Source organism: Podarcis cretensis (assembly GCF_951804945.1).
Source record: "Podarcis cretensis genome assembly, chromosome: 1".
NCBI classification, from domain to species: Eukaryota; Metazoa; Chordata; class Lepidosauria; order Squamata; family Lacertidae; genus Podarcis; species Podarcis cretensis.
The window spans coordinates 30,709,576-30,722,623 of NC_137170.1; the positions used below are offsets into that span (position 1 = coordinate 30,709,576).

The 13,048-nt window shown below is 44.5% G+C and overlaps 2 protein-coding genes across 8 annotated transcripts in view; one reads left to right on the forward strand and one right to left on the reverse strand.

Moving 5' to 3' along the window:
- The window catches only part of NOXRED1 (NADP dependent oxidoreductase domain containing 1), a 13,398-nt gene extending 3,881 nt beyond the window's left edge, over positions 1-9,517 (forward strand). Inside the window, exons 5-8 of one of the 6 annotated variants that reach the window (XR_013837857.1) lie at positions 401-555; positions 3,342-3,567; positions 8,795-8,936; positions 9,246-9,517. Coding sequence is in view for 4 of the 6 variants with exons in the window: in XM_079972729.1 (XP_079828855.1) it covers positions 401-555; positions 3,342-3,567; positions 8,616-8,895 (661 nt within the window). In the remaining 2 variants the exon portion in view is untranslated. Of the gene's footprint in view, positions 1-400; positions 556-3,341; positions 3,568-8,615 lie in introns of all 6 variants that reach the window. The other 5 variants (XR_013837858.1, XM_079972729.1, XM_079972728.1 and 2 more) reach the window with 5 other exon arrangements.
- The window catches only part of SAMD15 (sterile alpha motif domain containing 15), a gene marked incomplete at its 5' end in the record, with an annotated part of 23,986 nt that extends 10,947 nt beyond the window's left edge, over positions 1-13,039 (reverse strand). Inside the window, 4 exons of one of the 2 annotated variants that reach the window (XR_013837861.1) lie at positions 4,362-4,435; positions 10,691-11,087; positions 11,950-12,048; positions 12,620-13,039. Coding sequence is in view for 1 of the 2 variants with exons in the window: in XM_079972809.1 (XP_079828935.1) it covers positions 4,416-4,435; positions 10,691-11,087; positions 11,950-12,048; positions 12,620-13,039 (936 nt within the window). Of the gene's footprint in view, positions 1-4,298; positions 4,436-10,690; positions 11,088-11,949; positions 12,049-12,619 lie in introns of those variants that run through there. The other variant, XM_079972809.1, reaches the window with a different exon arrangement.
- Between the last annotated feature and the right edge of the window lie 9 nt (positions 13,040-13,048).

Sequence of the window (13,048 nt, forward strand, 5' to 3'; positions counted from 1 at the left end):
AATAGGATTTTTATTGTGAATTTTAATCATTTATATTTTAATGCTTGTGCAACTGATTTTTAGACTTGTAAACCACATAGAACCCTGTTTTGGCATTAAGGGGTATATAAATGAATAACTACAGCAGCAACATGTAGAAATTGGGGCAGTGATTACAATCCAGTCCAGTAAGCTCACACACATGCATGAATGCATTTTGAAGGCATGTAACAGGGGACTCAGCTACATTCAGGCAATGATATCGTTAAACATGCGACACCAGATGGTGCTGTAGTGTCTGAGTCTTTGTCAATGTGATTTTCCATAATGAGCTTTAGAACACGTTTTATCATTCTTCTTCTGCCTGCTTGCCTCTCAGACCAAAGTCCATCTGATTAACTCTGCTCCTATTTGCTTTTAGGCTGAAACAACTTCTTTCCTCCAATAACATCTTGAGGCCACAGTACAAGTTTGTGGAGAGTGAACTTTTTCAGATGTGGGAGGCCAGCAGGACAGTTGTGGAAGCCCTCAAAGACCCAGCTGTTATTCAAGCCACATGTCCCTGTAACCCTAATGGTAGGTGAACTATCTTTCTTCACTTTGCAGCCTGTATGCAGAAGAGAGCTTGGTTATAGTTATGTGGTTAATTTAATGTTCACCTCTTATTATCAAAGCCCAGCTTTTGTATCTGTATGCAGGGAGGAGGTGAAATAGGTTCATTTGCCATGTCTTGGATCAAGATGCACAAAATAAACCATCCTCCAAAAACATAGTAGGCCTTCTGACATCTCCCTGTTATATGTGGCAAATGAGTGATTATATCTGAGCATTTCCAATACGTTTGTATCTGAATATTTTGTTCAGACCACCTGCTGTTAAAAGCAAAGTTCACTTTTGCTACAGTTTTAACCATTTTCTTTTTTAGTCTTGGATGTTTGAACCTCATTTCTGTTAATGTTTCCACCCCCCCCCATTCCACAGCTTTCTTTTCTCTCGCTCTCTACCACCAGAGGTCTGTCCTCTGTCCCTGCATTGGTCAATTACCCCTTCTCTTTTTTTTTTTTTTTTAAATAATTTTTATTAACTGGCCAATCACATCGAATTAAATCACATCGCATAAATTCCAAATTACAAAGCCAAATTTTTAAATTTTGTTGGGGGAACCCATACTTCAAGATCCAAAGGGGGATTCAGATCATCTTCTTATTACTGCGTTAATGTCCAAATCAGTCCCAATCAGTCCAGACAAAGTTCATAATTCTATCCAGTCTTATCTTAGTGTTTCCGCATCATATCTTGTTCATATAATTTCTCTTTTTCCTTTACGATCTCTTCTGTTAGTCTCCTTAAGCCGATAAACAAGTATAATGATCCTGTGTGGATTTCCCGTTCCTCCAAACTAAGTCCAGATGGTTTCCATATATCTCCTTCGTAGATAACATCGCTCTTTCCATCATAAATTAGGCATTGTCACTCTTAAGTCCCACCGAGAAGTTGATTTCTCTCTTTCTCCTCCCAGACCCAAGAGCTCCACCAATGCCTCCCAAAATGGCGACGGCATTTTTAACTGCATCATTCCAAAACTCTTAGCTTTCCAGCTTCGTCTTGAAACATTGCTTTGGTTTGGAAGTTTATCTCCACACAGTCTTAAATCCACAGCTTAAGTCCTTAATTTCTGACTCATTAGGGGAGGGGATTCTTGTTTAATCACATAAAAAAGGAAAGGCAGGTTTTTTCCCCCCTCCCCCTCAGTCATTTGTCATACCGTATCTTGACGTATCTTCTCATATTTTATTCTTGTCTTGTTATCAGAGATCTCTTCTGTCAGCAGTCTTTACTCCCCCTTTTTCCTTGAAGTATGTGCAATTTATCTCGTCCAAATTGTTTCTTTTGAAGATTGTTGCAACTAGAGGTGTGGATCAGAGACAGCATCGAGGAGTGCCGGAATCCCACAGGAGGGCTTTGTGCCTAGTGCCCCCACCCCCACAAATTCGGGGGTGGTATAGGGCACAGCAGGCAAGGGCCGCCCCCCCCAATCCTGGGGGGGTTAAGGAGGCTAATTACCCCCATCATAGCCTCCAAATTACCTTGTGTGGGTCGGAGAGATGTTATTGTCAGCCATCTTCCGATGCGCCACCTAGTGGGCCCCCCCGGTCAATTACCCCTTCTCAGTACTTTTTTTCTGGGGGTACGCACGGATACACATACCCCCAAACATTTTGTGAATCTTTGTGTTTTTGTCCATTTACTGTATTTATTTTACTGATTTGAACTATAAAATGTTGATTTTCTTGAGTTAAAATGAGAGTAACCCTAAACATGTAAAAAACAACCAAAAAACCCCCTTGCCCCTTATAATTTTTCTCTCCAGCCCAGAAATGGAGTCCCAGATGCAGGTGCACCATCCATTATAGCTGGCTGCCATCAGCTTGGAAAAGTGGCACCAACATCACATGCCTACCTCTGAGACTCAGTCCACACATGCAGCAGAATGAGATAGTAGAGTGGGCTGGAAGTGAGGGAGATTATTTTGGTCTATGCTTTCCCCAATATTATTTTTTTAAAGCTTCCAATAAATAAAGAAGTAACATACAGTGGTGCCCTGCAAGACGAATGCCTCGCAAGACGAAAAACCCGCTAGACGAAAGGGTTTTCTGTTTTCGAGGCGCTTCGCAAGACGAATTTCCTTATGGGCTTGTTTTGCAAGACGAAAACGTCTTGCGAGTCTTGCGATTATTATTTTTTTGCTCCCCCCCTTTTTCTAAGCCGCTAATAGCCGCTTTGCTGCTAAGCCGCTAATAGCCGCTAATCCGCTAATAGCGCTAATCCGCTAAGCCGCTAATAGGGTTGCTTCGCAAGACGAAAAAACCGCTAGACGAAGAGACTTGCGGAACGGATTCTTTTCATCTTGCGAGGCACCACTGTATTTGCAAAAGGCAACTGAGCTCCTTGCTGCGCTAGTTTTCTATGTACAAGGACTTGTTTCTACAGAAGATTTTAAAAATGTGATTCATCCACCTGTAATCCTGAAGTAGTAGCTGCCTCAGAAGTCAACCATTTTATTCTTGACTCATTTAGCTGCCTGTCAGGTCAGTGTCTGCATCCACGGACAGGAGGAGAGATGCAGGTATTCTCTCAGCCCAATTCCCATTCATGAACCTGCTTCTGCGGGCTTTATATGTTTTCCCTAAAAAGGTGCAGGAAAGGGCCTCAGACAATGGCAATCCCTCACCAGGGAGAAGGGTCACAAATTGAAAGGAAAGGTTGGCTTAAGGGCTGCATCATGTTGTGCAGGCCTGGCCTAGCAGTATGGCAAACTAAACGCTTTGTATGTCTAATATAACATTTGTGTTATCTTACAGCGGAAATTGTTGTCAATACAAAGTGGCTGGCAGCAGTTTTCTATGCAGCTCTAAACAGCTACACATGGCAGCGTGTAACCTACATGAGAGCCCTGCTCTTCCTTAATGAAGCGTGTTTTCCTGCAAAAGCTAGCACCACCTCCTTAGATAATAGATCGGAACCGTCAGAGCTAGTTTGTGAAAACTTCATCAACCAAGCCTTTGCTTCCACCCTGCAATGTAATAAGTAAGTATGACAAACTGGAAATTTACTCTTGACCTACTGAGCATTTTAAAAAGTGGATGGAGCTTCATCTGTGCATGATACTGAATTAGAAACACACTTTCCAAGTAAAAGAACCCTATGTTCTTCAGTCCTGATGACCCAACCCCCCATTTTCTTGTTCTCCAAACCCTACTCAGTTTAAACTGCCAGAAGACATAGAGTTTATATAACTGGATAGTTTAACATCTGGGGTTAGTGTCTGCTTGAGACAGGGCTAAACCTAAAGTTAGGCAGTTGTGTGGAAGTTGTTGGAAATGTTTCCATGTGGTAGTGAGTTCCTAACATTGAAAAGTCACGCATCCTGTGTATAGTCCTGATTGTGTGTGGGGTTGCTATACCATTGCAATGGCCGCTAAGTATATGCAGCACTGGCATGGGACTCTGTGGGCAAGAATGGATGCTACCTTTCCCCATGCCAGTTCTGCTGAAAATCCCCATCCAGACTGTTATTGGCTTAAAGAGGTAAGCTTCTACCGACTGTTATTGCTAAAAGGGAAGAAACATTAAGGTGACATTCAACTAAATACTTGTACTAGCGCAATAGGATTTCCTTTCCTCTCTCTGCACATGCCCCATGCATCTGCTCGTGAGGGTTGGGAAAACCTCCAGCACAGATTTAGGGGGTACATGGAGAAAGGGGGGGGTATGTTTTGTTGCACAGGGAGAAATCCTTGCGTTGCTGGAATGTTCACCTTAGCGCTATGTTGAATACAACCCATCAAATGCATTTAATGCCATCTCTGTTGTGGACTGACCAAGAGAAGGCAGCTTCCAAGCTGTGCAGTATATTCTGTTCTTTGTTCTTTTGTCTAGTTTTCTCTTAGCAGCCCTTGCATAGAAAGAAAGAAAAGTGGTTAGCAAGTTAAATATTAAATCTTCCGATTTTTATCTGCAAGACCTCTATAACAACAAAAATATAAGGATAGAATGGTGGCATTTATATGTGCAGAAGTTGCCCAAAGTCGTTTGACCCTTTATAAAATATCTCTCCTAGAAAAAAACTGTGTAAGATTAGAGTTTAGAGTTTAAACATAACACATTACTTTACTTGGTATGCTAAAACACATTTACATTAATATATGAGACTGGCTAAATATGTAGAGACTTATATTCCAAGGCTCATAGCAGCATAAAACAACAACTGCTGCTCTCATTGTGAAACTCACTCTCACTCCCTACAGTTGATAACAGACCTAACTGAAAAAAACTGCCTACTGTGGTGACTTCATAGAATTCTATACTACATTAATTCTTTCCATAGCATTTTGGATGCACTACTCCCTTTGGTTTCAAATATGTATTCAATAGTAACAACAACAACAACAACTTATTATTTATACCCCGCCTGTCTGGCCGGGTCTCCCCAGCCACTCTGGGCAGCTTCCAACAAAACACTAAAATACAATAGCCTATTAAACATTAAAAGCTTCCCTAATCAGGGCTGCCTTCAGATGTCTTCTAAAAGTTTGGTCTTCTCTTCTCATGAGGTGGCCAAAGTACTGGAGCCTTAGCTTCACGATCTGTCCTTCCAAAGTTTGGTAGTAATTGTGAGGAAAATTGTGAGGAAAAAGGGAGCTTGTGTTTTCTATCAGCACGGACGTACAGTGGCGCAGCAAGAAACGTGCTGGACGCCATCTTATCTCACAGGTTATGGAAGTCAGCCAAGCTTTGGAAGCTGTTGCCACGTCGTGCCTGTGTGTGGGAGAAGCCAGCTGAGCTGGAGCCAGTTGGAGCTTTTGCCTAACGTTTTGAGGCAACAAGCTCGCTGGGGAGGATATCTTCGGGACCGGGTGCCAAGGAGCTGCTGTTACGTGAGTACGCTGAGCCCCGGGGGAGAAGATGGCAGACAGCCAGGAGTCATATTCCGTCCCTTTTGAAAAATTAAATGGGAGGAATTGGGAGGAATGGAGCAGGAAGCTGAAGGCCTGGCTGGTAGACAAGGGTCTGTGGGAGGCGGTCCGAGGGCCTCCACAGCAAGCTGCAGCCGATGCTTCAGCAGCAGATATTGCAGCTGTCCATGCTGCGCAGAAAAAGGACCAGGAAGCCCTGGGAGCTATCGTGCTCAGTTTGGAGGGCTCACAGCTACCTTTGGTGGAGGGTCTTGACAGCGCCCAGGCTGTTTCGCAGCAGCTGGAGAGAGTTTACCGAGAAACCACAGCGGGAGCCAAAAGCCACGTCCCCAGATGCAGTACAGCCTCAAGGAGAGCTGCTGGCAAGGTTGGTGGGGCAGAGAAGACCAAAGGCAAGTTTGTAAAGTTTTCCACTGGTCGCTTGTGTGATAAGCAGGAATGCCGTCTCAGAGAGGGCCGAGCTGGCGCAGAGAGCCCTGCCGGTTGCAGAGGGGGGGCCAGGCCAGCAGGAGGCAAGGTTCAGGCTTTGTCCACTCGGTGATGTTATGTCTGCAAGTCTGTTGACCATCTGCGTAAATCCTGTCTGCGGAGAGCCAGAGAGGCCAGGCAGGATGTCTCCAAGGTCGCTTTCCATGGCAGTCAGCCAGGTTTCCATGGCAGCCAGTCCAGGAGAGGAGGCCAGCATGGGAATGCGAAGGGAGGACGTGACACAGGAAGTGAGAAGGACTGTTCTTATCAACTTGCAGCTGCCTCCATGGCAACGCTAGAGAACAACTCCAGTGAGGGCAGAATGCTGCATTGGGTCATCGACTCAGGAGCCAGCCGCCACCTGATGCCATGGAACTGCAGGGCTGTTTCAACTGGGAAAACAGTCGTTTTTGCTGATGGCTCACAGAGACATTTAACTACTGTTGGCAATGTGTTTGTTTCTTTTTTACAGGTGGAGCTGGAGGTCTACGTTGTGCCTGGAATGAAATGTTGTCTTTTATCTGTATCTTCTCTTTTGCAGGACGGTTATAAGGTTTGCTTTGAAAATGATGTCTGTTCTATTTCCAGGGGTGGGAGACAACTGGTCAGTGTTGCATGTCAGAACAATCTCTTTGTTCTGGAGACACCTCTGGAGGGTAAGGGGGACGCTGAGACAGCACAGGCGAAGTGTGCTAACGTTCCCACTCATGATTCACGTGCTCATTTGTGGCACAGGAGAATGTTGCATGGCTGTTGGAAAGATGTCCAGAAGTTGCCCGAATGCACTGTAGGTTGCAAGATGAAAGCATGTGATAAATCCCTAGATTGTAGGGCATGCAGAAGAGCAAAGGTAAAAAGGTGCAGTTATCCCAGATCGGAGAGGGTAACCACAAAGCCTTTTGAGCTTGTGCACACAGACCTTAGTGGTCCCATGCCAAGGCCGAGTCTGGGCGGGGCCAGGTTTGTGCTTACACTGACAGATGATTTTACCCAGAACGGGTGGTTCTTCTCGCTGAAACAGCAAAGCGAGGCAGCGCAACTGATCAAAGACTGGGTTGCGGCGGTGGAACTACAGTTTTCCACCAAGGTGCAGGGTTTTCAGAGTGACCGAGGCGGACAGTTCACTGGGTCTGCTCTGCAGAGTTTCTTCCACCAGAAGGGAATACGTCACAGGTCGACGGTTGCTACTTCTCCTCAGGAGAGTGGCGTGGCGGAGCGCAGGAGCAGGGCACTGGCTGAAGCAGCTGACGCTCTACTGTTTGACTCTGGTTTGCCTCAGAGCTTTTGGGCAGAAGCCTGGAGGACGGCCAACTTCACGATGAACAGGTCCTATAGCTCTGTTGTAGGTGACACACCATATTTCTTGCTGCACCGGAAGAAACCAAAGGTGCATTTCTTCCGTGTGTTTGGTTGCGAAGCTTGGGTGCTTGTGCCAAAGGCTCAACGAAAGAAAGGTGACCCGAGGTCCCAGAAAATGATCTTTTGTGGGTACGAGCCTGCGACAAAAGGGTGGAGGTTTGCCTATCCAGAAGGTGATCAGTCCAGGCTTCTATTCAGCAGAAATGCTGAGTTCTGTGAGCAGAATGGTTGGTCAAGGATCCATGCGAATCCTGACGTTCTCTCAGAATGTCTGTCTGATTCTGAGGAGGAGGGAGAGTCAGAAGCTGAACCTGTTGATGAGGACTAGGTCTCTGACCAGGGTCAAGAACAGGGAAGGGCATCTCCATAGGTTGTTAAAAGAGAGCCCAAGAGTGAGCCTTCGTCTCCCGTTAGCAAAGTGCAGAAGGCCCGAAGACGCAGTAAGTCAGAGGGGGAGTCTTCTGGTACCAGTGACACACTTGCTGGCCCCAGTGGGTCAGAGGGAGCACCTGAGACAGTGCTCAGACGTTCTGCACGCACCACAAAGGGGGTACCACCTGAGAGGTTTCAGGTCACCAGCGCGTGGGTTGGTTTCGCGCAGTGCGAACCTAAGAGTTTTGAGAAGGTTCAACAGTTGCCTGAGACAGAAGCCAGGAAGGGGCAAGAGACAATGGGAAAGGAGTTGAACTCAATGAGGTCTGTAGATGTATGCTCGACCACGAAGCTGCCAGAGGGCAAGCAGGCCGAGAGCTGTGCACAGACAGATAGACAGATGCAAGGTTTTGCCAAAGAGCTTGGCAAGAAGTTCCGGATGTCTGACTGTACAGAGGTCAGAACGCCCATGGAGTCCAACTCTGTGAAGGGTTGTGTTTGGGGAGAGTTATACTCACAGTTTCCCTCAGGATGCGAGACGAGAGGGGGTGTGAGGAAAATCAGAACTTACAGGGTTAAACAGTTCTGAGTGACGTCTCACATTCTGAGGCGTGGTTATGTTCACATACGGGAACCTTTCTCTGTGTGTGTGAGTTCTTTCGTTTTTGACTGAGAGGCGAAGGGATGCCAGCCAATTCGCCGGGCTGATTTATGATGTTGTGCTACTCATTAAAGGCTGTTGGAGATTAGAAAGAAAGCCTGCATTCAGTCTGATTTATTACCCACACAAGGCAACAGTTTTCTGCCGCTGCAAGGACTCTGCTAAGGACTTAAATAAGAGAGCCAAGGGAGCTCGTGTTTTCTATTGGCACGGACGTACAGTGGCGCAGCAAGAAATGTGCTGGACGCCATCTTATCTCACAGTAATGACCTATATATAAATGTTTTTTGTTCCCCTAGTACTTTCCCATGGTTTGACCTGACAGCTGTACAGCAAAGGGACTCACCTTTTAGCCAGTTTCTTGAATCAACTACATCTTTCCAGAAAGTTGCTTTATTATATTGTAACTTGATTGATGTATTATCTACAAACATTGAAGACTCAATTAGCGCTGTCTCTAAGAAGACATCTCTTTCAGCTATGCTACTGAACCCCACCAAGACTTTGATTCATGGCCTAGATGGGACTTTCATAAGCAAAGTAGAAGAGGGATCTAGTTCTGATTCTGAAGAGACATAAATTAATTATGGTGTGACAACAGTCAAGAAGAAGTAGGAAAGGTATTGCTTTTAATCTCAGTAGTAAAACCTATGTAAGTATTAAGTACTACCCTTTCTAACCACATACATTTCAGGAATCCAAATAGTGATTTGTAATGAAAAAATATATCAATGGGGGGGGTGATATTTAGCAATGGAAAGTTTGTAACACAGGCTAAGCAGGGAAGAATTGCTACAAACTGAATCTCAGGAATGACATTTTTAAAAAATGTTTAGATCCTATCATATCTACGCTATGGTATGGTAAAATAAAGTGAAAAGAAACACTAATATAATTATTAGCCATTTGTTCTTTTACCTCTCATGTAGCTAAACCTGTACTCCTTCATCTGCCACTGTTTTTGTCTAAACCTCATAGCTGAATGCAAGTGATTTAAATAAATAACATATACAATGTTGCAATACAATGGTGATAAACAGCTGCCTCAGTTCAGGATAAATGGAAAACAGGAAAATCACTTCTTAGCTGAAGCTAAGCATGATCACTTGAAAATATATTCAACAAAAAACTGTGGAACCCAACTTCTAAGCAATCCAATGAACACAGTCTCCATTGCTTCATGAATAAAATTTTGTGTGAACGCAGCGTATGAAGCAAAATCCATATTTTATGAACTCAAGGATGTATACAAAAATCTGTCGCATAAAATGTAAATATCCAAAACCATAGATTCAGAGTTTTTTATTTATTAAAAACACTTGACATTTACTATACACTTCATATAGGTAATCTAGGTAATCCTTACAAATGTGTACTGTAGATGGAGATACTATGGATGAGGGATGGTTGCTTGACTATGGCTAAATGGTGAGATCATGGCTGGGGCAAAGTTTTAACCGTGGCTTTCACAGTGCATGTTCACAGCCATCACACTACAGTCTGGCTCACACACCGTTAAGACAAACCATAGCTCCAACGACAATATACATACAGTCAAACCTTGGATCCCAAACACCTCCATTTTGGAATGTTTCGGCTCTTGAACAACGAAAACCCAGAAGTAAATGCTCCAGTTTTCGAATGTTTTTCAGAAGCCGAATGTCCAATGTGGCTTCTGCTTGAGTGCAGGAAGCTCCTGCAGCCAACTGGAAGCCGCACCTCAGTTGTTGAACATTTCGGAAGCCAAACAGGCTTCCGGAACAGATTGCGTTCATCAACCGAGGCTTGACTGTACTGCTAATGTGCTGCACTAAGCTAAACCATGGTTTGGCTCATTGATCCCTGGGCTCATGGTTTCCACACTAACCACAAGCTTTAAGATTTGCTCTAAGATTTACAGTTTATGGTTTCCCAGGGTACCTAAACCATGAGCTTGTGTTTGGATGATATTATAAGCCAGACCATATCTTAGTTCAGTGCAGTAGCAGAAAGAGGACCAAATCATATGCAATCTCTTCTCCAGGAGCCTCCACACACTTGTACACACACTTGGGCTAAGCAATGGTTTAGGTTTAGGCTGTTGTGTGAATCAGGCCAATGTGAGCCCTCACAAAGACCTTAAGATAAACTCCAGTAAGAACACTCTCCTGTGTTTCTGTGTGCTCTGTTTCTGTGTTGACACCACAGCTGCATGACTGCCCTCTTTGCCATGTTTAGGATTAGGCTGCAGAAAAGCACATCTCTGTTTGCTCTGAAACCACTAAAATTGCCTTTTAAGATCAGGTAGTCCAACTAGCTGCTCAGTGAATGGGGACCACACCCAACTTGATAGTGTTAAAAACCCCAATTTATTTCTTTTGGGAATATCAGTTACCATGTTGTGAGCTCATTTCCTGTGAACTAGCTTGCTGCAAACTAGCTTGATGTGAGCTAGCCTGCTGTGAGCTAGTCCGCCGTGAACTACTCCGCCGTGAGCTACTCCGCCGCGAGCTACTCCGCCGCGAGCTACTCCGCCGCGAGCTACTTCGCCGTAAACTTTTATATTGTGAACTTTCATGCCATGAACTTTCATTCTGTGGTGGTGCTGGCTCATAGTCACGTAATCCCGAGTCTTCGATAAACTGAGAATAGGTAAGGGCATCACTTCGTTTTCCAGTCCGCGATTTCTGCTCCAGAAACAAACTCATATTATCTCTGCGGGGGAGAGAGATGCTTCTGACAAAGGGGGGCTCCTCTATTTCCAGCAATTCTCGCATATGTCGTGAAATTTCCTGAAAAGCAAAAGGAAGATTTAAGAAAACCATCTCCATTAGGAAAATAAATGTATTAAATTTTTTGTTCTGTTGAGTTTTCATCCTTGTATCCCATAATAAAACAGCAAGAGAAAGAAGGGACCATGGCTCCATGATAAAACACATGTTACACATATAGAAGATCCCAGTTTCAATTCTTGGCATCTTTTCTTAAATGTATCCTGTGTAGCAAGCAATGGAGGAAATTTCTCATTGAGAACTAGGAAAACTGTTATCAGAGTAGATAACACTGGGCTAGATGGAGAAAAAGTATGACTTAGTATAGGAAAGCTTCCTAAGAATGTGTGCGGATAAAAAAAAATGCAAATTTCCCATGGCTGCTGCTATTTTATGTCATGTACAGGAATTTCTAAACACAGGGAGCTATCTAGTATCATATAACAAAGCTTTAGTTTTAGCTATAAGCTTATAATAGCAATAGTTTTAGGAGACAGGACCCAGCAGCAATAGACAGATTTTACTGATTTAATATTGCAATCCTAAGAACATAAGTAGAGCCCTGCTGGATCAGGCCAAAGTACCATCTAGTCCAGCCTCCTGTTCTCAGGATGTAAGAAGGCATTGCTTTCTTTCCTATTGTGCAATCGTTACATGCAGCACTGTTTCTGTTCTGCCACAGTTCATCTTCTGCCAAAAAATGGTATTATTCAGCTCTCTCTCCACTGTGGCAAAATCTACCATGGAAGCACCCGGTGTATAATAAAACAGAAGTAACCAGAGGAAAAATCTAATCTCTACAAAAGTGCATATGCCCATATCACTTGTCACATAATCTGTCTTCCATCTACAAGGAAGATCCAGTTGCAGTATGTGCTCTTACCTTCATATGCTCAAAGTCAGTTATCCCAATCTGTGGTAGATTACAACAATTTACATGGATGAGTTTGTGACCAGAGATAAAGTTTGCAGTAAAACACTCCTAATTACAACAAAACAAGAAACAAATCAGCAACAACAAAACTGCATAATTACATAGCATGTGGTATGTATGACAAGTGGCAAAACCTTTTATTTATTTCTCCAACTAACTTAAACTGGTGGCATTTAATTAAATATAACAAAGGTCCAACAATTCACAGACGTGGAGCTGGGCTCAAACAGCTGAATGTCTTCTCATGTAAGCTGCCCTGGGCTTCTTTGAAAGGAAGGATATAAATACATTCAATAAATCAATGCTGCTATATGTGAAGGTTGGTCAGGATTATTTTCATTTCGTGTGTGTGTGACCCCTTCTAGGATACATGTCTATAATTCAAAACAATGCAATTACAAATCAGAAGAATAACAAAAGTGTGTTACAAAAGCATCCATTTGGGTGACTGAAGTGCACTCTACACCTGCTCAGGGTAACCTTTCTTCGCTTTGTCATATCAAGAAGACTCCCCTCCCCTCACCCTGAACTTCCTTCTTCCACATACTGTACCATCGTGATGGTCCCATCCTGCACGCATCCTGCTGTCTCCCTGCGCTGCAAAGCCAACTCTGTTTACCTTGTACTGGGGGAATCCCAGCGCTTCGATCCACTCGGCCACCTCTTCGGGAGTCCAGGCTAAAAAGTAAGGGCCCATCAGGGCGGGACTCTTGCCATCCTGCTCGGATTGTTCCCCGCTTCCCGCTTCGGTTTCAAGCCCCGCTTCGGAGCCAGACACGGCGGAATCGAGTTTGAATCCGGAGTCAGGACGGATTGATTTGCGGCGCCTCCGCCGAGCCCCCCTGGTGCCGCCTCCTCCCTCGTCCTCGTCGTCCTCGTCGTCGTCATCCTCTTCTCCGTAATCCTCGTCGTCTTCGTCGTCTTCGTCGTCGTCGTCGTCCGCCGCATCCTCCGGCTCTTCCGCTTTCTCCTCAGCTTTCTCCTCAGCTTTCTCCTCTGCTTTCTCCTCCATCTTCGCAGCCTGCGAGGGCGACTGCATGTCCCCTGC